This window comes from Phyllostomus discolor, chromosome 2, assembly GCF_004126475.2.
Source record: "Phyllostomus discolor isolate MPI-MPIP mPhyDis1 chromosome 2, mPhyDis1.pri.v3, whole genome shotgun sequence".
Taxonomy (NCBI): domain Eukaryota; kingdom Metazoa; phylum Chordata; class Mammalia; order Chiroptera; family Phyllostomidae; genus Phyllostomus; species Phyllostomus discolor.
Genome location: NC_040904.2, coordinates 105,043,483 through 105,065,037, shown reverse-complemented (window position 1 = coordinate 105,065,037; position 21,555 = coordinate 105,043,483). Strand labels below are relative to the sequence as shown.

Genomic DNA, 21,555 nt, shown 5'->3' with positions numbered 1-21,555 from the left:
TATCAACAATTGAATCTAAAAAACAAACTAAGCAAACAAGAACAGAGACAAAATCATGAATATGGAGATTGTTTTGATGGTTGCCAGATGGGATGGGGTGTGGAGGAATGGGTGAAGAGGTAAAGAGATAAAGAAGTACAAATAGGTAGCTACTGAATAGTGATGGGGATGTAAAGTGCAGTACAGGAAATGGAGAAGCCAAAGAACTTATACGCATGACACATGGACATGAGCAATGGTGGGGTGATTGCCTGAGGAGTACGGAGTGCTGTGTGGAGGGATCTAAAGGAGGGAAAATCAGGACAACTGTAATAATCAATATAACATAATTAAATTGTGACAGGGAAAAAAACAGACTTGTTCAATAAAACTAAAAGATGGTTTTTCTGAAGACCAATAAACTGGTCAAACTTTTGACAAGTCTCAGCATGAAAAAGGGGAAGAAAACACAAATTTTAAAAATAAAGGCTGAAAAGGATAACTACAAAAAAAATTTAACTGTAAGAACCTTTAGTGCACAGCTTTATACTAATAAATTTGAAATAAATGTTTAGATGAAATGAACCATTTTCTAGGAAGATATAAAAAATGACTCAAAATTTTTAAAAAAGTGAAGACATCTACAATTATTCTTTTTTAATGTTTTTCTTTCTTTTTTAATATATTTTATTGATTATGCTATTACAGTTGTCCCATTTTTCCCTCTTCACTCCCCTCCACCCTGTACACCCTCTCCCACCCATACCCCCCTTTAGTCATGTCCATGTGTCATACTTATAAGTTCTTAAGCACCTACATTTCCCATACTATTCTTACCCTCCCCCTATCTATTTTCAACCTACAATCTATGCTACTTATTCTCTGTACCTTTTCCCCCTCTCTCCCCCTCCCACTCCCCTACTGCTAGCCCTCCATGTGATCTCCATTTCTGTAGTTCTGTTCCTGTTCTAGTTGTCTGCTTAGTTTCTTTTGGTTTTGCTTTACGTATGGTTGTTAATAATTGTGAGTTTGCTGTCCTTTTACTATACATGTTTTTTCTTTATCTTCTTTTCTTAGATAAGTCCCTTTAGCATTTCATAAAATAAGGGCTTGGTGATAATGAACTCCTTTCACTTGACCTTATCTGAGAAGCACTTTATCTGCCCTTCCATTCTAAATGAAAGCTTTGCTGGATAGAGTAATCTGGGATGTAGGTCCTTGTCTTTCATGACTTGGAATATTTCTTTCCAGCCCCTTCTTGCCTGTAAGGTCTCTTTGGAGAAATCAGCTGACAGTCTGATGGGAACTCCTTTGTAGGTCACTGACCCCTTATCTCTTGCTGCTCCTAGGATTCTCTCCTTCATTTTTACCCTGGCTAATGTAATGATGATGTGCCTTGGTGTGTTTCTTCTTGGGTCCAACTTCTTTGGGGCTCTCTGAGCTTCCTGGACTTCCTGGAAGTCTATTTCCTTTGCCAGAATGGGGAAGTTCTCCTTTATTATTTGTTTAAATCCGTGTTCAATCTTCTGCTTTTCCTCTTCTCCTTCTGGTACCCCTATAATTCAGATGTTGGAACGTTTAAAGATGTCCTGGAGGTTCCTAAGCTTCTCCTTGGTTTTTTTTGAATTCTTATTTCTTCATTCTTTCCTGATTGGTTGTTTTTTTGTTCCTTCTGGTCCACTCTATTGTTTTGAGTCCCAGTTTCCTTCCCATCATTATTGGTTCTCCATGCACCTTCCTTCATCTCTTTTATGGTAACCTGCATTTTTTCATCTAATTTGCAACCAAAATCAACCAATTCTGTGAACTTCCTGATCACCAGTGTTTTGAACTGTGCATCTGATAGGTTAGCTCAAAAGGATGAGTTCTGGGGCACTGATTTGTTCTTCTGTTTGAGCCATCTCTCTCTCTCTCTCCCTTTTTTTTTGGGGGGGGGGGGTCTGGTCGCTCCTGTTATGGTGAGGGGTGGAGCCTTAGGTGTTCACCAGGGCTGGGCACCCCAGTCTTTAGATTGTGACATTGTATGTGAGGGCGGGGTCAAGAGGGAACAATGGCGGTAGCTCCATTCTCCTGGGATCTCAGTCCCTTCCCTGGGATCCTGGGTTGTGCGCTCTGCCCTGTTCCACACTCACCACCTCACTGGGTCTGCCAACTGCCGCTTGCGTACTCAGGGTCCACCCGCTGTGATCTTGTGCACTCCAGATGCCTTACACGCTCCTGGTTGCCTTATGCACCCAATTCTCCCTGTTCTCCAGGCCTCGACCCGCGCCTGGCTGCCAGTCTCTGCCTCTCCTATTGGTCTGGATGAACGGGTCTATTTCAACTTCTTGGCTCTCTGACTTCCATTCAGATAAATTTTCTGTCAGTTCTGGGTGTTATTCTGCCTCTAAATTGTTGTTGTTCCAATCTTGGTTGTGCATGGAGGTACGGTACGTCCACCTATGCCTCCATCTTGCCGGAAGTCCTCCAACATATACAATTATTAACTGATTGAAAAGGTAGCCAAATATCTCCCCTATAAAATGACACCCACACAAGATTGTTTATGACTGAATTTTATTAAAGTTTCAAGAAGCAGATAATCTATTCTGTCCTATTTGTGTTTTTAAGTTTCAGAGCATAAAATGATACAGAGCTCCCCAACTCAAGTTGCCACACTGACATAACTGACAGCAATACAACAAAGAAACACCAAAAAAAGTCTGTGGGTTAAGTTTGTTTGTGGAATATATAAATACAAAATTAAAATCCACAGATAAATTCCAGTAGTCTAGTAAAAGAATATGACTGACCAAGTAGGGTTTAGCCCAAGAATATAAAGATGATTCAACTCAATGAATCTATTAATACATTTTTCTTTATTAACATATTAAAAGAGAAAAATAATATCTCATGGACAAAAAATCCATTTCATAAAGCTGAATACTCATCCTGAAAAAAAGAAAACTTAGCAAGGTAAGACCAAAAGAAAATTTGATTTTTTAAAAAAGATTTTATTTATTTTTAGAGAAAGGGGAAGATAGAAAGAGAGGGAGAAAAACATCAATGCACAAGAGAAACATTACTTGGTTGCCTGTTACAGGTCCCACTGGGGACCTGGCTCACAACCCAGGCATGTGCCCTGACTGGGAATCTAACCAATGACCTTTTTGGTTTTTAGGCTGGCATTCAATCCACCAAGCCACACCAGCCAGGGTAGAAAGTCCCTTAATTTGATCAAGTTTATCTACCATAAATCTATGGAGCAAACCTCACTCAATCCCCATTTGTGTCAATATCAATTTATTGCCTCTCAACTCCAAATTCATCCTTCACTGGCTAATGTAGGGAAATTGGGTGCTTGCTCTAAATGCTGCTCTTTTGCCAGCTGGCACAATGTTAAGTTTTGTCAGTAGAGGGCACTGGAAGGAAGTGACAGGAGAGCTTCTCTCCCTGGTTCCTCTGTGCTTCCTCTTTTGTGCCTGGAGCATGGCTGACAGGGGCATGGCTGACAGGGGCATGTGTGTGGGACACTCAGTGACACTTTTTCACCTAGTTTTGCTGACACAAGAGGGTTCTTGCTTGTCAAACACAATCCATAGTTCCCTGATTGCTACCTTTGTCTCACTAGCTGTGAACCAGCTCTGACCCAGGGCAACAAAGCAAACCTCTCTGTTTATTCTTTCCTTGAATACTGTCCTTCAGCCATAAGGTATTCTTTAGAGTTCTCTTTTATTCTTTCTTTGTAGCCAATCTCTCATTATCAATTTAATGATTCTTTTGCTACAAGTTCCCTGCTCAAATTACTAGTCTGGTTTCTGTCACCTAAGTAGACCATAACGATACAGAATTGGTACCAAAAATAGAGTTTATTTCCCACCTTCTAATTCACATATGCCTTACTGAGGCATCTAAAATTCTTGCCACTTTCTGTTCATCACAGTCAACAAAGTGCCGAGGACAACTAGGATGTTTTATGGAAAGTCAAAGCAAGCAATATCTCTAAAGACCACATTATGCAGAGACCAGAACTCACATTATAGCCCTGATGTCAGAATGTGAGGGTGTGCTGTTGGCCCTGAAAGGTACAAGCAAAGTACTTCTGGAGGTTTTTCTCAAACTGGTGTGGAAACGTGGGGTTCAGTCAGGTTAACAACTGCCTACCATGTGACAGTGGTTGTTGAAGATTTTCTCCAGTAAAGATATTACATCTGGAACCATAGCTGCAAATGGAGTAACCACCTGCTTACATTAGTTAGAAGAGTCCACAGTCAATTTTCAAGATCATTCAACTGCAAAGGTCAAACAGCCAAGTTAAATGAGGATGTGATAAGTATCACTACCTCTACTTCCTTCAAGTTCGATGTTGGCACTGATTTCTGCACTTACATCAGGGAAGCAGCATACTTATGATTTATGATCTTGGTAGGGAGGGAGTGTTCCAGAGATTTCTACTTGGTCATAACTACCATAATGGCCTTCACTCCATGAGTCAGAGAGAAATTCTGTCTGTTGTCAAGTATGTCTATTGCAATTATATATTCAGTAACTGAGGAAATAACCCAAGGGTGGGTCCATAGAATAAGCGGTTCCAGAGTAAATCAAACTAAAGACTCCATCTAGTCCTGGCCAGTGTGGCTCAGTTAGTTGGAGCATAATTCCATACGCCAAAAGGTTGCAGGTTCAATTCCCAGTCAGGGCACATACAGAGATTGTGGGTTTGATCCCCAGTCAGGGCATGTACGAGAGGCAACCAATCGATGTTTCTCTCTCTCTCAAAAAAAAAAAAATTCTCGAATGAATAATCTGAACAATAGAATTTTCTACCTTAATAAACTACAAAAAAGCCCTGACTGGCATGGCTTATTTGGTTGATCTCATCCCACAGACTGAAAGGTTGCTGGTTTGACTCCTGGTCAGCGCACATGCCTAGGTTGTGGGTTCAATCCTTGGTCCAGGCTTATACAGGAGGCAATCAATCAATGTTCCATCAATGTTTCTCTCCCTCTCTTTCTCCCTCCGTTCCTCTATCTTTAAAAATAAATAAATAAAATCCTTAAAAAAAATAGAAGCTACAAAAAAGTCATGGCTGAGTAGCTCAGTTGGTTAGAGCATCATCCCAATATGCAAGGTTGTGGATTCAATCCCCGGTCAAAGCACACACAAGAATCAACCAATGAATGCATAAATTAAGTGGAACAACAAATTGATGTTTCTCTCTCTCTCTCTCTCTTTCTCCTTTCCTGTCTCTCTAAAATGAATGAATGAGTGAATGAATGCATGGATGAAATGAAAAAGAAACCGCACACACACAAAGATTCCATCTATCACCTGACCATTTTGAGTGGAGGTCAGAGTGCTGTCTTGGGTCCCCAGGAATTTGCATCAATTTAGAGCCAATGTTTAGTGATCTCAGAAGGTTGGATATTTCCTTTCTTTCCAGTGCACAGACATTCTACTAAAAGACCTACACAGACATTCTACTTACAGTCATAGGTCCCTCTGGGTAAATCCTAGAGAAAAAAATCACAATATAAACTTGCAGTAATGCTATACAGAATTCATCCTCAGAGGAATGTGTCCCTTCAGTTAAGAGACTCTGGGTCCATGAATTGACTTAGTTCTGGAAACTAGATGAGGGACCATGACTCTTTGCTGTGGTAACTTCAACTCAGGTTTTTGGCTACTAGACTTCAACTTTTTTTCTGTTACGTGGATCAAGTAATGTTTTATCAGACTGCACATCAATTTTGTTCCTTGGGATACCATGACTAATTAGCCATTGATAAACATCTCAGTGGGCAAAGACATTCTGATAATAGGTACATTCTGCTGCCCTTTGTGGTAAATGTGTCTGCCTTGTCTTCAATAGCTCAGGGCCGCCACTTGTGCTCTGGCACTCTTGGATCCCATTACCCCCACTGAAATCAGGGAGCCCATATCAGTGATGATATCACCCATGATCTTTACCTGGTCTGCATAGGAAAGGAATCACAAAGCTTTGGAAGGATGCAAGCGTGCTCCTCTCTAGCGTATTTCTCAATGGCTTTAGTAAAGGAGTGTCTTCTAGGAAGAAGTGTCTCACAGCAACTAGTTAGAGGTGAGTGTTTGGTGGCAGATTGGTAGGTCACACGTGACAAATTCACTCCAAGATTCCCATCTCCCCAAATATTTGGGTTCTCTCCTCCATATCACAGCAGGAAAGTTCTGGCACCGCCACTTCATTAAATGTGGGCCACTGTTGACTTCAAGTTTTGGTTACCCAGCCAAACAAACTGTTGGAGTCACCTCTAAATGCACAAGCTAACACATTAAATCCAGAATCTCTAGTAAGTATATCATTATCAGTGACCTCAACCCAATCTGGTGTTATTCCACCTCTTTGGTCTAACGCCCTTAGAATCCATTCCCACATGTCTCCCAGGTTTCTGCCAATGTATGTTAGCAAGGTCTTGTACTTCTTCTGGTGGGTACACTACTTCCTTCTGATTTACAGTTATTTGGGTTATCTGTTCTCCCCAGAACTTGCTGAGATGTTATCCTAGTTATGGATCCAGGGGCAATAGGGATAATTGTGCTAGGTCTTGAGAGTGAGCATCCTTTTTCAAAGCATCAGATGAAGTTATTATTACAGGGAAAGAAAGACTGCTCTTCTCAGACACAGGAGGGCAGCCTAATTTCACTGGCAAGTCAGAGACTAAGGGGTTCAAGATTGTCAGTTATATCTGAGTGCAACCAGATACTCCCATTCCAAGTTTCAAGGTCCCATTCTTTCCCAATGAATGCCCTAACTTGTACATGAGAAACCTGACATGACTATTACTCATGTAACTGAACTACCATTAAAAAACCAATAATAGAAGAATGGGGCTGCATTATCACTACTATTAATTAACATTACACTTGACATTCTATCTATAAAATAAACCACCAAATGGAGATAGACATATAAATAATGAAAAGGAAAATATAAAATTGTTACTATTTGTAGTCAATAAGATTTTCTACCTAGAAAAACCCAAATGAATCAACTGAAGAACCATTAAAACTCATATGAAAGGGCATAAAGAATCTAGAACAATATAAAAAGTGTACAGTCTTTTCATATACCTTGTACTTAGAGACATGTCCAAGAATGTTTAGCATTGTTTTAACAGAAAAACTCAGAAACAACTAAATGTCCACTGACAGGAGAATGGTCAAGTAATGTTGACATATACTGTGTATTATACAGCAGTTGTACTGACAAAGAAAACATTAAAAAGGCAAATAAAGGACTTCTGGCCAAGATGGAGGCGTAGACAGACACACTGTGCCTCCGCGCACAACCAAAAGAAGGACAACAACAAATTTGAAAACAAAAAACAATGAGAACTGACAGAAAATCAAACTGTGTGGAAGTCTGACAACGAAGGAGTTAAAGAAGAAACATTCACCCAAACTGGCAGGAGGGGTGGAGACAGGCAGCCAGGGTGGAGAGGACTTGCGGCAAAGTGGCAGCTGGTGGACCAGGCGAGGCAGTGGTGCCAGACAGGACGGTCCCACATCTGTGTGCAGATAAACTGGGAGGAACAACTGGGGAGCAAGACAGATCATGCAACCCAGAGTTCCAGCACGGGGAAATAAAGCCTCAAAACCAATTGTTACAGATTGGCTGTAACAATCTGTGGGGGTTGCAGTGGTAGGAGGAAATCTCAGCCTCATGGGAGAGTCTGTTGGAGAGGCCCACAGGGTCCTAGAATGTACACAAACCCACCCACCCAGGAGTCACCACCAGAAGGGCCCAATTTGTTTGTGGGTAGCAGGGGAAATGACTAAAAGCCACCAGAGAGCAGAACAAGCAGCATTGTTCCTTCTTGAACCCCTCCCCCGCGTACAGAGTTACAACACAGCAATGTGGGTTGCCCAGCCTGGTGAACACCTAGGGCTCCACCCCTTAATATGTAACAGGTGCTCTGAGACAAAAACAATGGCCCAAATGAAAGAACAGGTCAAAGCTTCAGAAAAAATACAACTAAGTGATGAAGAGATACTCAACCTATCAGATGCACAGTTCAAAACACTGGTAATCAGGATGCTCACAGAATTTATTGAATATGGTTGCACACTAGAGGAAAAAAAAATTAAGGCTATGCTAAGTGAAATAAAGGAAAATGTAAAGGACACCAACAGTGAAGGGAAGGAAACTGGGACTCAAATCAATGGTTTGGAGCAGAAGGAAGAAAGAAACATTCAACCAGAACATAATGAAGAAACAAGATTTCAAAAAAATAAGGAGAAGCTTAAGAACCTCCAGGACAACTTTAAACATTCCAACATCCGAATCATAGGGGTGCCAGAAGAAGAGGAAGAGCAAGAATTGAAAACTTATTTGAACAAATAATGCAGGAGACCTTCCTTCATCTGGCAAAGAAAATAGACTTTCAGGAAGTCCAAGAAGCTCAGAGAGTCCCAAAGAAGTTGGACCTAAGGAAACACACACCAAGGCACATCATAATTACATTAGCCAAGATTAAAGATAAGGAGAGAATCTTAAAAGCAGCAAGAGAAAAGGAAACAGTTTACCTACAAAGAAGTTCCCATAAGGCTATTAACTGATTTCTCCAAAGAAATCTTGCAGGCAAGAAAGGGCTGGAAAGAAGTATTCAAAGTCATGAAAGGCAAAGACCTACATCCAAGATTACTCTATACAGCAAAGCTATCACTTAGAATGGGAAGGCAGATAAAGTGCTTCCCAGATAAGGTCAAGTTAAAAGAGTTCATCATCACCAAACCCTTATTATATGAAATGTTAAAGGGACTTAGAAATGTTAAAGGGACATAAGAAAAAGAAGATCAAAACTATGAACAGTAAAAGGACAACAAACTCACAACTATTAACTGAACCTAAAACAAAAACAAACTAAACAAACAACTAGAACCGGAACAGAATCACAGAAATGGTATCATATGGAGGGTTACCAGTGAGGGAGTCGGGGGGGGGGGGGGGGAGAGGGGTGAAAGGTACAGAGAATAAGTAGCACAAATAGTAGGCAGAAAATAGACAAGGGGAAGTTAAGAATCGTATAGGAAATGTAAAAGTCTAAGAACTTATATGTACAACACATGGACATGAACTAAAGTGGGGGAATGCGGGTGGGGGTGTGTGCAGGGTGGAGTGGAATAAAAGGGGGAAAATGGGACAACTGTAATAGCATAATCAATAAAATATATATTTTTAAAAGTAAATTTAGAAAAAGGGTCTGCAACAATATATATAACATGATCTCATTTACTTTAAAAACAATTAGAAATACTAAAAACATGCAAGTAGGTACATATAGAAATATGTACATTAAAAAAGATGTGAAAGAAATCTTTTTTAAAAAGGAGCAATTAAGAGAGCTTTCAATTTTTAAAACTTACATATTTCTGCACTTTTCAAACTTTCACATAAAAGTATTTGCATATTGCTTGTGTGTTGGGCTGAAGATCTGGGAAACACTGACTTCCTACACCCACCATTCACTGAATCTACCAGCTCATCTGACTGTTTTCAAATACCTGCTGTGTCTTAACACTTGACACAGGTAAAATGATACATAATTCTTAAATTGCCGGTTACAGGCTCCTGGTTCTACTAGCCTACCAAACAGTTTCTTCAGTAAAGGTCTACAAGATAGGATCTAGAAATTCTTTTCTTTAACTACAAATTTGGAATTGTTTACTAAAAATTCTTTTTTTCCTTATTCATCCAACAGTGATATTTTGAAAGGCTCTACTCACCTTGGTTTGTTGTTAGTATTAGTGTGGCAGGAAAAGAAAAACCCCATGATAAGCTTCTGTGCTCTGTTGCTTCATTGATAAGTTGTACTCTCTGTAACATCTGCAAAAATTCACAGTGCCTTGTTCCTTTGTCCCCCATATATGGTAACCAGACCTGACTCCCTAACTACTAACTCCCTAACCCCTCCGCATTTGGCTTCTGTAACTTTGCTTCGCCACATAGTCAGGAAGCCTGGGGCTATTTAAACCCCGGGAAAACAAAGCTTATTGCTCAGGATTTGGGTAGTTAACCCCTCTGAGCTCATGCACAATAAAGTTCGCACTTCGCCATCTTCCCCACGTGTGAGTTATTTTCCGCAACATTTTGGTTCCCTGACCAAGAAATGCTCACTTGAGCAGGCATTTTGCCTCCAGTGAAGGCAACCGAAGGGTTTGGCAGGGGAGCCCCGCCACAGGGGAAGGAGCACGTGCCCTGGTAGTTTCGGGTTTCCAGGGGCAGAGACTCGTGCGGCGTCCTCAACTGCTCTAAGACCCGGGTGGAGGGGGAGAGACGAACCACGAACTGTCAGAGGCACCAATCGGAATTGGTAAGTGCGCCAGGGACAGGACCCAAGACCAGAGAGAGATTGATCACCTCTCAACCAGAAAATTCAGGAGTCTGGGCCAAGGCTCAGACCATCAGACTCCTACTCCAGGAAGGAACAGTTATAACCTCTGTGTGGCTGTGTGTGAATGTGTCTGTGACTCCACGAGCCAGCCAGCTTACGGAGTCTGATTTGGCTCTCACCTGCAGTTCCTGAGTCGGTAGTACAGCATAACGGGTTGTTAACCCAGATTCTACACGGGCAACCTTCAGTCAAGACCACCTAAGTTACTCACAAGAGGACAGGACAGGCAGGCATGCGAAAGATCCCCTTACCCTTTGTTTGTCTGCGTCGTAAGGGAGACAAACATGGGGGCTGGATCGTCAACCGTCTTAGATTGTATACTTCAGAATTTTGACCAGTTCCGAAAACAAGATCCCTCCATGAGCCCAGGACAACTGGAAATTTTCTGTACCTCAGAGTGGCCCTCTTTTGGGGTAGGCTGACCCCCTGAGGGTACCCTTAATCTGAGTATAATTAGAGCAGTTCATCTTATAGTCACCGGGAAGCCAGGACACCCAGATCAATATGTTTACATAGATAGGTGGCAGGAGTTAGCTCAGGACATGCCTAAGTGGCTCCAGCAGTGAGCTAAAGTACCCCGAAGCGTCTAGGCACCGCAGGGCAGAAGAAGAAGTCTGGACCCCAAACCCAGATCCTGGTGGCTAGGAGCCCAAAGCATCCGATCCACCAGGGGCACCCCGAGAATGACCAACCCTTTCTTCCACCGCCATACGGGGGACCTCCCACCACTATGCTAGGGCCAGACACTCCTCCCCCATCAGTCTCGCCCAACGGAGGAGGCCCCACAAAGAGAGGGGGAGGCCCCACGAAGGCTCCCAGAAACTGCACCATCGCCAATTGCGACCCAGCTAAGACATCACCAGGCCTATCAGATGCCACTGAGGGAGGCTCAGGGGCCCAGGCAGATGGCAGACGATGGGACATTTGAGCTGGGACCTGTGGTTCTTTATTACCAGCCATTCACCACCACTGGTCTCCTTAATTGGAAGCACCACACACCCTCATATTTGGAAAAACCACAAGTTCTGATTGATTTAATGGAATCCATAATGCAGACCCACCGGCCTACTTGGTATGACTGTCACCAGCTCCTGTTAACGTTATTTAACATGGAGGAGAGGCACAAAATTTTGCAGGAGGCCCATCGATATCTTGAAATCCATGCCCCAGCAGCCACTGTCAATCCCACACAGTGTGCCCGATCGGCGGCTCCAGAAGTTCAGCCAGACTGGGACCACAATACAGAGCAAGGGAGATTAGCTTTTGACTGATATCGGGAGGCCATCCTACAAGGGGTCAGGGCGGGAGCCAGAAAACCTACCAATGGCTAAGGTTTCCAATATAATGCAAGGGGCAGATGAAAGCCCAGGAGATTTCCTAGAACAACTAACTGAAGCATACAGAATATACACTCCTTTTGATCCCAAGAGTCCGGATAGCCAGCGAATGATTAATATGGCTTTCGTGACTCAGTTGGCACCTGATATCCGCAAAAAGCTGCAGAAATTAGAGGGGTTTGCTGGCATGAACATCAATCAGCCAGTTACCAGAAGTGGCAAACAAAGTTTATAACAATAGAGAAGAGGCGGCTGAGACTGCAGCCTTAGAAAAACAGAAAAGAAAAGCAGCACTGTTGGCAGCTGCTGAAGGGCCTGCAGAATAATGTTGGGAATAAGGAAATTAAGAACTAAATTTCCTCTAATAGACAAGAACCACATTGTAGCTAAAAGGAAATGATAAGGGAGACACAGGGCAGTTAAGCAAACATCCTGTGTCTAGCAGATGCTTTCCCCTGATTAGGCTAGATAAGCAGTGCTTTGTAGTTTTTAATGAGAAAATAGAAAACTAGCTAGCTAGAGCCAGGAGATTACTAGGTTAATGAACAAACAGCCTGCCTTCCCGCCTTATGCAAAAATGCTTGGTTTGAAATTCCCGCGCGCAGTCTCTGTAAGCAAATTGCTAACTGCCACATCTGCTTCTGTATAACGCTTGCTTGCCCGCCCCTATATAAGAAAGTAGTTGTACGCGCTCGCGGTGGCTCTCGTTTGCAGCTCCTTGTGGGCACTGTGTCGCTGGACACTTTGAGAGTTCGCCCCTGCGCAGGTTAAACTTGGCCAATAAAATAACATCTTTGAACCCCTGAAAGTCTCCGATATTGGTTCTCGCGTGTGCTGGATGCTACAAATAAAGGGCAGAAAGGCCATTTTAAAGTGTACAAAGACCAGTGTGCCTACTGTAAGGAAAAGGGCCAATGGAAACGGGACTGCCCAAACTGGAAGCACAAGGAGGGTCTGGTGTTAACCCTAGCCCCTGGGATCCACAGTCTAGTGAGTCTGGATACTGAATGAGCAGGACTGGGCTCAATGAAACTCAGCCCCTACGAGCCCATGGTCCGAGCCAGAGTGGGAGGCCAACCATTGACTTTCATGATAGGTACTGGAGCAGAGCATTTGGTAGTCACCGCCCCTGTGGCTCCACCATCAGGCCGGGAAGTTTCCATTGTAGGAGCCACAGGGTGGCCCAGTGAGCCAAAGAAATTCTGTCAAGCCCAGACAATCAAGCTGGGAGGGCACCAGGTCTGCCATGAATTCCTCTACCTACCCGAATGCCCTGTGCCCCTCCTAGGCAGAGACTCGTTAAGTAAGTTTTCAGCCCGCATAGCCTTCCACCCCTCTGGACAAGCCACATTCAAATTAGGTAGCTCGAGTTTGGTGGCCCTCGTTATGCCCCAGGAGGAAGAATACCCAATCTATGAAGAAGATAGAGGCCTAGACAGTCAAGATTCTCTCACAGAGGAATTTCCCAATGTGTGGGCAGAGGGAAACCCGCCAGGACTTGCCACCGGCCAAACCCCAGTGATAATAGACTTAAAACTGGGGGCTCAGCCCCACTGCCTCAAACAATATCATATATCTAAAGAGGCCTGGCCAGGCATATCAGGGGTAATAAATAAGTACTTGTCTGAAGGAATATTGGTTCCCTGTCAATCACAATGGAACACACTGCTCCTCCCCGTGAAAAAGCCAGATGGGACTGGGTACCACCCAGTACAAGACCTCAGGGCTGTTCATTAACAGGTCACCCTGACTCTGCATCCAACAGTGCCTAACCCCTACATGCTATTAAGCCAACTGCCCCCAACCGCCTCACATTTTACCTGCCTAGACTTAAAGGATGCTTTCTTCTGCATACCCCTGGCCCCTGTGAGTCAGCCAATATTTGCATTTGAATGGGAAGATTCCCCACACTGGCACAAAGACCCAATTAACCTGGACCTGGCTGCCTCAGGGGTTCAAGAACTCCCCCAGTATATTCAATAAAGCGTTAGCCCAGGACCTGAAGCCCTTCTCGGAGCAGCATCCTGGCCTTGTTTTGCTCCAGTATGTGGACAATTTGCTGTTGGCAGGGCCAGGGAGTTACAAGTGCTGGGAAGGGACGCGGGCCCTGCTCCAGCTCCTGGAATCAAAAGGCTACCAGGTGTCCAAAAGGAAGGCCCAGATTTGCCAAAAGGAAGTTCGATACCTGGGTTTCCGAATAAGCCAGGGGCAGAGGACTTCGGGAACTGAGAGGAGGGCTGTGATTAATCAACAATCCAGCCCAATGACTAGAAGACAGTTCCAGGAATTCTTAGGAGCCACGGGGTTTTGTTGAATATGGATCCCAGGGTACTCGGAAATAGCAAAGCCACTGTATCAAGCCCTTAAAGGGGCAGAGACTGCTCCATTTAATTGGGGAACCGAGCAACAGGGCGCTTTTGAGAAAATAAAAGAACTTCTGGTTAGCGCCTCGGCCCTCAGCTTACCCAACCCCGATAAGCCTTTCTCTCTTTAAGTTCATGAAAAGGAGAAAGTAGCCTTGGGGGTTCTGACTCAAGAAGTCAGACCGTGGCAATGCCCAGTAACCTGCCTCTCCAAGCAGCTGGATAATGTAGCAGCTGGATGGCCACCCTGCTTGTGGGCCATAGCGGCCGCTGTTTCCCTCCTCCAAGAAGCTGACAAACTCACCTTAGGGCAGGAAATTAGCTTATATGTGTCACATGCTGTACACAGCCTCCTTGAGGGGCAAGGACATTGGTGGCTATCCAACCCCCGGCTTACTCAGTACCAGGGGATGCTGCAGGAAACCCCCCGAGTACATCTAAGGGCAGTGCGCTAAATCAATCCAGCCACCTTCTCACCTGCAGAAACTGGGGAACCTGGCCATAACTGTGAGGAGATCACGGACCAGATATATGCCAGCCAGCCAGATTTAAGGGACCAGCCGTTGGCTCGGGGGGGGGGACCTCAACCTGTACACAGATGGGAGAAGTACCATAACTGAAAAGGGGGAGCGGATTGCTGGGTATGCAGTAACTACAAAGGACCAAATCCTTGAAGCGTACGTAACCTCTGCCCTCTGGGTGGTCAGCCCAAAGGGCAGAACTTTATGCCCTCATTTGGGCCCTGGAACTAAGCAAGGGAACATTTACACTGACAACATATACACTGACTCCAAGTATGCTTTTGCCACCCTCCACATACATGGGGCCATCTATAGAGAAAGAGGGCTACCGACTGCCGAAAGGAAAGAAATAAAAAACAAAACCAAAATCCTCCAACTCCTGGAGGCTGTATGGAGTCCGGCTCAGGTAGCAGTTATGCACTGCCGGGTACACACTAAGGGCAACACAGAAGAGGGCGTAGGGAACCGGCTTGCGAATCAGGCTGCAAAACCTGCTGCTAAGAGACAAGACTCTCCAAAAGCTATAGTGGGCCCTTTGCTCAGTTCCCCCTTAAACACCCAAGACTATCAGCTGACTGAGGAACAATGGGCCAGGCAGAATCAGGCATCCTAAACATCAGAGGGCCTATGGAAGCTCTCTGACAGAAGAATTTATGTGCCCCAGAGCCAGGCAGTGCAGGTGGTCCAAAATTGTCACACCCTGACCCATCTTGGGAAAACAGCCCTAGAAAACCTGCTCCAAAGGTATCTATACATGCCCAACCTCGCCGCACTATGTGCCAATGTTGCAGCCAGATAAGTAACTTGCACTAAGAACAATGCAGCAGGAAACAATCGGGTCCCGCCAGGAATACAGTACCAGGGAACTCAACGCCTGGAAGACCTGCAGGTGGATTTCACTGAAGTCAAACCAAGCCGAGGATATAAGTACTTGCTTGTCCTCATATGCACCTTCTCAGGTTGGGTCGAAGCTTTCCCAGCCAGGACTGAAAGGGCCAGAGAGGTAGCCAGAGTTCTACTAAGAGAAATAATTCCCCGACATGGACTGCCTCTAAGCCTAGGAAGTGACAACGGACCAGCTTTTATTTCCCAGGTGGTGCAGGATTTAGCAAGACTGCTAAATATAAGGTGGAAGCTGCACACTGCATACTGGCCCCAAAGTTCAGGGTAAGTGGAAAGAATGAATAGGACACTGAAAGAAACTTTGGCAAAACTCTGCCAAGAGACTGGGCTGCCCTGGACAGACTTGTTGCCAATAGCCCTGCTCCAAGTTAGAAGTACCCCAAACCAGGCAGGGTATACCCCCTATGAGTTAGTATACAGAAGGCCCACTCTCATAGTGAGAATAACAGGACCTAGCAACTTACCAGTACAAGGGGAGATAAGACAAAGAAGGTACTCAGAACAGCTAGGAAAGGCCTTAGACCAGATAGGAGAAGCCCAATTAGGGTTTGAACCTAAACCCCGAGGGGGGCCAGGACACCCACACCGTCCAGGGCAGTATGTATGGGTGAAAGACTGGAAAAAGGAGCCTCTCCAACCTGTGTGGACGGGCCCTCATTTGGTGCTTTTAACTACCCCTACTGCCCTTAAGATCGCAGGAATCACGCCGTGGATCCACCATTTTCGGGTGAAGGCAGCAGCTGGGCCAGAAGGACCAGGAGAAGAAGCCGCCGAGCAGCGGGTGCCGACCTTGAAACTACAGCGACAGAAGGAGACTTCAGGAGCCCAGGACCTCTGGGAGGTTACAGCCCGACACCAAGATTATGGATAAATGCCCAGCTGAGTTCCTAGCCTCTATGACCTTGGCGGCAGGAATCTTCGGGATAATACTGGTCTCTGTAACTCCTAAAGACTGGGGACTCATTGAAAATTCCCTTTTGGCTGCCACATATTTCTGTGTGATTTTCATCTTTGTATATCTAATCTGTTTCTTTTAGCAATTAGCCATGAGCAGAATATTAGAAATATTCCTTTGTGCCCAAGTTTTATCTGGATTAACTCTAGTGCAGCCATATGTCTGGAGATTCTATGCAAGAGAAACCTATAGAAAAAACGATAATGTCATCGCCCACACGGTGGGTGTCATGACATGTCCTAATACAGGCTGTACCAGTCCTTCATTCCTTACCATCAAACTCATGGACCTAAAATCTATAAGCGGGGGAAGCCCTGCCATTTGTCTCACCATTGATGCTAGACCAGGGCCAAAATTAGGATTTGATTCGGGATGTGGCAAGTATCCGGAGACCTATGGAGGTTGCTACTACGGCTTCTGTTTACACTATAAAACTGACCATAAAACTGAGCCCAGTGGGGCCATCAACATACAAATATTTAATCCACTAGATAAAAATTGGGAAACAGGAGTAAGAGGAAAAATCTATCAAAGTATGATGTACAACTATCCCCAGGGGGGACATATTTGTTGTAAAAGTCAGAGAAGCACAAAACCTTGCCCTAAATACCATCTATCACATCCAGTCAGTCATAGAAGATCAAGAAAAGACGCTAACTAGAAAACTTGGAAGGTCAAAAAGCAGCAGGACCTTTCTCTTGGATAAAACTAATACAGCAGGGGGCGCAGCTACTTAATCTAACCAGTCCAGGCAGTTACAATGACTGTTTCTTATGTGCTTATCTTAACAGGCCACCACTGACTGCGGTTGCACTTCAACAACCCCTTACTGTTTCCAAAGCTCAGACCCCAGAACCCTTTTCTCTGCAAGGTGTTCCTCTATTCCAGGACTCATCCATTGGAGCGCTCGAGTGCTACGGACCACCTGGTTCCTGCAATCAGACATTGCCATCCTCCGGATCCATCACCAGCCTGCCGGGAACTTTCTTTTGATGTAACGGGACTCTCTACCAGTCAGTAAATCATAGCATCCCAGGCCCTTGCTATCTCGTGGCCTTAGCCCCCCGGCTCGTCTTGTATCAACTGGGCGAGTTGAGTACCCTGCTTGCTCAAGAACGTCAGAAGCGAGCAGTCCTCTTCCCCCTGATGGTTGGGTTAAGTTTGGCCACTTCAGTCATCGGAACGGGACTGGGGAGTTCAGGACTAACAGTCAGCCTCCAATCCACTAAAGAGCTCCAGGAAGAGTTAAATCAGTCCATGGATGCCTCTGCGCTACCTATGGCCTCACTGCAGAGGCAAATAACCTCCCTTGCTCAGGTAGCCCAACAAAATCGGAGGGCACTAGACTTACTCACCGAGGAGAAGGGGGGAACTTGTCTTTTCCTACAGGAAGAATGCTGTTACTACGTCAACGAAAGTGGAATAGTAAAAGAAAATATTGGCAAACTAAAGGACATTCGCCGGAGATTGGGGAGCATCAGTTCCCCTGACGAAACCCACTCCTGGTGGTAATCAATCCCTTTTCCTATTTTGGCCCCTATTTTAGGCCCTCTTGTCTTGCATTAACTATAGGACCCTGTTTACTGTGTACGGTACTGCAACAGATAGAAGCAACAGTGACCCGACGAGCTGCCGCCAAGATCCTTTCTCTCCACTACCGGAGATTACAGCCAACTCAAACGGAGAGGGAATAATCGGACTACAACACTGATGCTAGAACAGACACCAGTGCTGTTTAGCATCAAAGGGGGGAATGTGGCAGGAAAAGAAAAACCCCCATGATAATAAGCTTCTGTGCTCTGTTGCTTTATTGATAAGCTGTACTCTCTGTAACATCTGCAAAAATTCACAGTGCCTTGTTCCTTTGTCCTCCATATATGGTAACCAGACCTGACTCCCTAACTACTAACTCCCTAACCCCTCTGCATTTGGCTTGCATTTGGCTTGCATTTGGCTTCTATAACGTTGCTTCCCTGGGTAGGCAGGAAGCCTGGGGCTATTTAAACCCTGGGGAAAACAAAACTTATTGCTCAGGATTTGAGTAGTTAATCCCTCTGAGCCCGCTCACATAATAAAGGTTCGTGCCTCACCATCTTCCCCGAGTGTGAGTTATTTTCCGCAACATTAGAAATACTAATTAAAACCATATAATTCACACAAGAAACAAAATGACTAACTAAATATATGGAAAAATGGTCGTCTCTTAGTAGGCAAAAAAAATGCAAAATGAAACAACTCATTAACTCTGCAGATTTAATAATATCTAAAATGGCTACTGCTGTTGAGGATACTTGAAAGTAGCGCCTGTATACACTGTTGATGGTAGCGTAAGTTTGAAAGTACTAACTATATTAGCAATTCACAAAATACCAGTCTCTTTGGCATCATAATATCATACTTTAGATTACTTTGGGTAAATAATTGCAATGATGAAAAACGCTTACTTGGCAAAGCTTTCATTACTGCATTATTTATAATAATGAAACTTTGGAAATAACCTAAATATCTAAAGGAAAGGGTACCAAGTAAACCATGGCATAACCAAATTATAAAACCATTTAAATTTTTTTTATGAAGAGATTGATTACATGGAAAATATGAGTAAAAAAGCAACTGACAGCCCTGGCTGGTGTAGCTCAGTGGATTGAGCAAGGGCTGGGAACCAAAGTGTCCCAGGTTCGATTCCCAGCCAGGGTACATTCCTGGGTTGCAGGCCATGGCTCCCAGCAACCGCACATTGATGTTTCTCTCTCTCTCTCTCCCTTCCTTTCCTCCCTACAAATAAATAAATAAAATCTTAAAAAAAAAAAAAAAAGCAACTGACAATTTTTAAAAAACTTCCCTCAACCAAGAATGTTATTTTTATAATTTAACAAAGTCATATTTTAAAATTATGATGATGAGGCAATAAAAGAACAAGAAAAGTTTTCTATATAATGCTCTATGATAAAGGCAGAAGACAAAATTTTTTCTGTACTCAAAATACAGCTTTATAAAATATTTATTCAGATGAATGACTTTAAAAGAAAACATGGGCTACAGCTCATTCGTTAGGCTGGTAGAATTAAGATTAATTTTTCTTCCCCCACGCCCCCCCAAAAATGGTTTTGCTGTCCTTGTTAAAAGTTGAACACACAGGTCAGAAGATAAACAAGTTTAGGTGACTCACCTGCTGCTCCTTTCGAAGGAATATTTCAATCGCCATATGAATCTGGTTCTCTTCTTCAGTTTTCAACCTTAGTTTCTGTAGAACGATAAACCAGCATCAGAATTCTCCCCAGCCGAGTTGGAAATGAGCACTTCTCAAGATCAGAGGTGCAGCTGTGACAGCCGCACAGCTTTTCTTTGCCGGTGGGAATTCCCAGAGCTCCGCATACTGCTCCAGAGCTGCAATTCTGTTCCCTCCTACTCAGTGTTCACAAACAGTGCTGAGCTGTGTGTCGGGCACTGTGCTAAATACGTGCAGTTGCCCAGAACAGAAGGACCATAATCCTGTTGCCTGGAAAGCGATATCAATTTAAGGAGAGAAACAATACTTCCTGGGGACAGGTTCTTAGGCCTGTAAAAAGAAATTCCAGGGTGCAAGAAAAAAGTTTGCTGTCACAGTCTTCAACTACACTTGGGGATTAAGCTCCAAAGAAGCAGGAAGCTCCAAAAAAAAAAAAAAAAAAAAAAAAAGGAGGAGTCCTGTGCAGACACACTACTGAGTTTGCTCCTGGTCGCCTCCCTATTGTTCTTTTAGCTATTTTTACCTTTCATCCTCTAATGAGGGTCTAACTGCTTCTTTGGAGCTCAGTCCCCAGGTGTGGCTTAAGACTTGTTTCTTTCTCCTGGTATTTTTCACTGTGATTTCTCATTTCTATAAATGTAGGTTTGAGTGAGGTTCAGGTCTCTAGATTTTGTATTTCTTAGTGGAGGGATAAAAGATACTGGTTGAGTAAGGAAAGCAGCAGCAATATCCTGCAGTTACTACCTGTCTTATTTTGCTCTCTTCCTATACTTCCCAAGAGAAATGGCAAGTAGTTTTATAAAATAAAGTGACCAAAGGAAGAAAGTACAACCAGCTTTCCAAAAACAAGAGATTCAGGCTATACAGCCCATCAGAATCTCTGGTTACAAATACACAAGTCCTCCTTCCATTCTTATTTTTCAGCTCAGATGTTAGGGCGGCAGGAGAGGTCAAACAAAGATGGTAAAACTCTCCCTCTCCCTCCTCCTTTCTTAACTGAGTCAATGTCAGGAGTGACAGTTCACATGCCACCTGTCTGGCTCATTCCTAATGCAGCAGTGATTACCTCAATTTCTTCTAGCAAGAGCTCCTCTGTTTTGTTACATTTCTTCTGGGTCTGAGAAATCTGCACCTCAGCGTTTCTCTTCATATAGTGATTTTCCATGTTAGTTTTTGCCTTCAGCTCTTGCAACTGGTCCTTGAGGTGAGCAATATATTCATTCTGACGCTGCAGAGGTGAAGCCAGATTTCTAAATTAAAATACATTCTACCTCCATCCAGTTCAGCCAGTGGTTTAAGCTTAGCTTTTGTATGTATATATCAACAAGTAACTGAATCTATTTTTCTGCTATCATGCTATGAGAAATTATCATGCTAAGCCAGTACTGATCACAGATAGAATGAATGAAAATGAAAGATAAGTAGTTCTAAGCATCCAGACTGTGCGATTCTTTCCTAGGCACACTATTTGGCCTCTCTGTATCCACAAGAATTTCCCATTGCTAGCTCTTTTTGGTAGAAAGAGTACTAGTCTAATTACCAAAAGACCCAACACTTCACACCCAACCACCACTAGCTATGTGACCTTGGCCAAGTCAGGCAAACTCTCCATGTCTTACCTTCTATAAAATAGAAAATTAATATCTACCCTGCCTGAAATATCTCAGAAATGATTATAAGGATTGAGAATACGAGTGAAAACTCTTTGCAGGTTACAAAGTAGTTAGCAATTTTAAGACCTCAATATTTATTTTAAAATATTTATTCAGTTCCACACTAGGTAAATAGTAGAGATCTAACTAGACATAGTCCTTGGCCTCATGAAGTTTATGATTTAGTGGTAAACAAGTAGTTAA

At 43.7% G+C, this 21,555-nt stretch overlaps 1 protein-coding gene across 5 annotated transcripts in view; it reads right to left on the bottom strand.

Annotated features, from left to right (window-relative positions):
* Positions 1–21,555, bottom strand: part of IQCG (IQ motif containing G) — a 100,568-nt gene that overhangs the window by 15,670 nt on the left and 63,343 nt on the right. For 2 of the 5 annotated variants that reach the window (XM_036018238.1, XM_036018239.1), the window contains 3 exons: positions 20,766–20,927; positions 19,640–19,714; positions 15,346–15,348 (listed from right to left, as the gene is read on the bottom strand). In XM_036018238.1, the coding sequence (XP_035874131.1) occupies positions 15,346–15,348; positions 19,640–19,714; positions 20,766–20,927 (240 nt within the window). The remainder of the gene's footprint in view (positions 1–15,345; positions 15,349–19,639; positions 19,715–20,765; positions 20,928–21,555) is intronic. The other 3 variants (XM_028505015.2, XM_036018240.1, XM_036018241.1) reach the window with 3 other exon arrangements.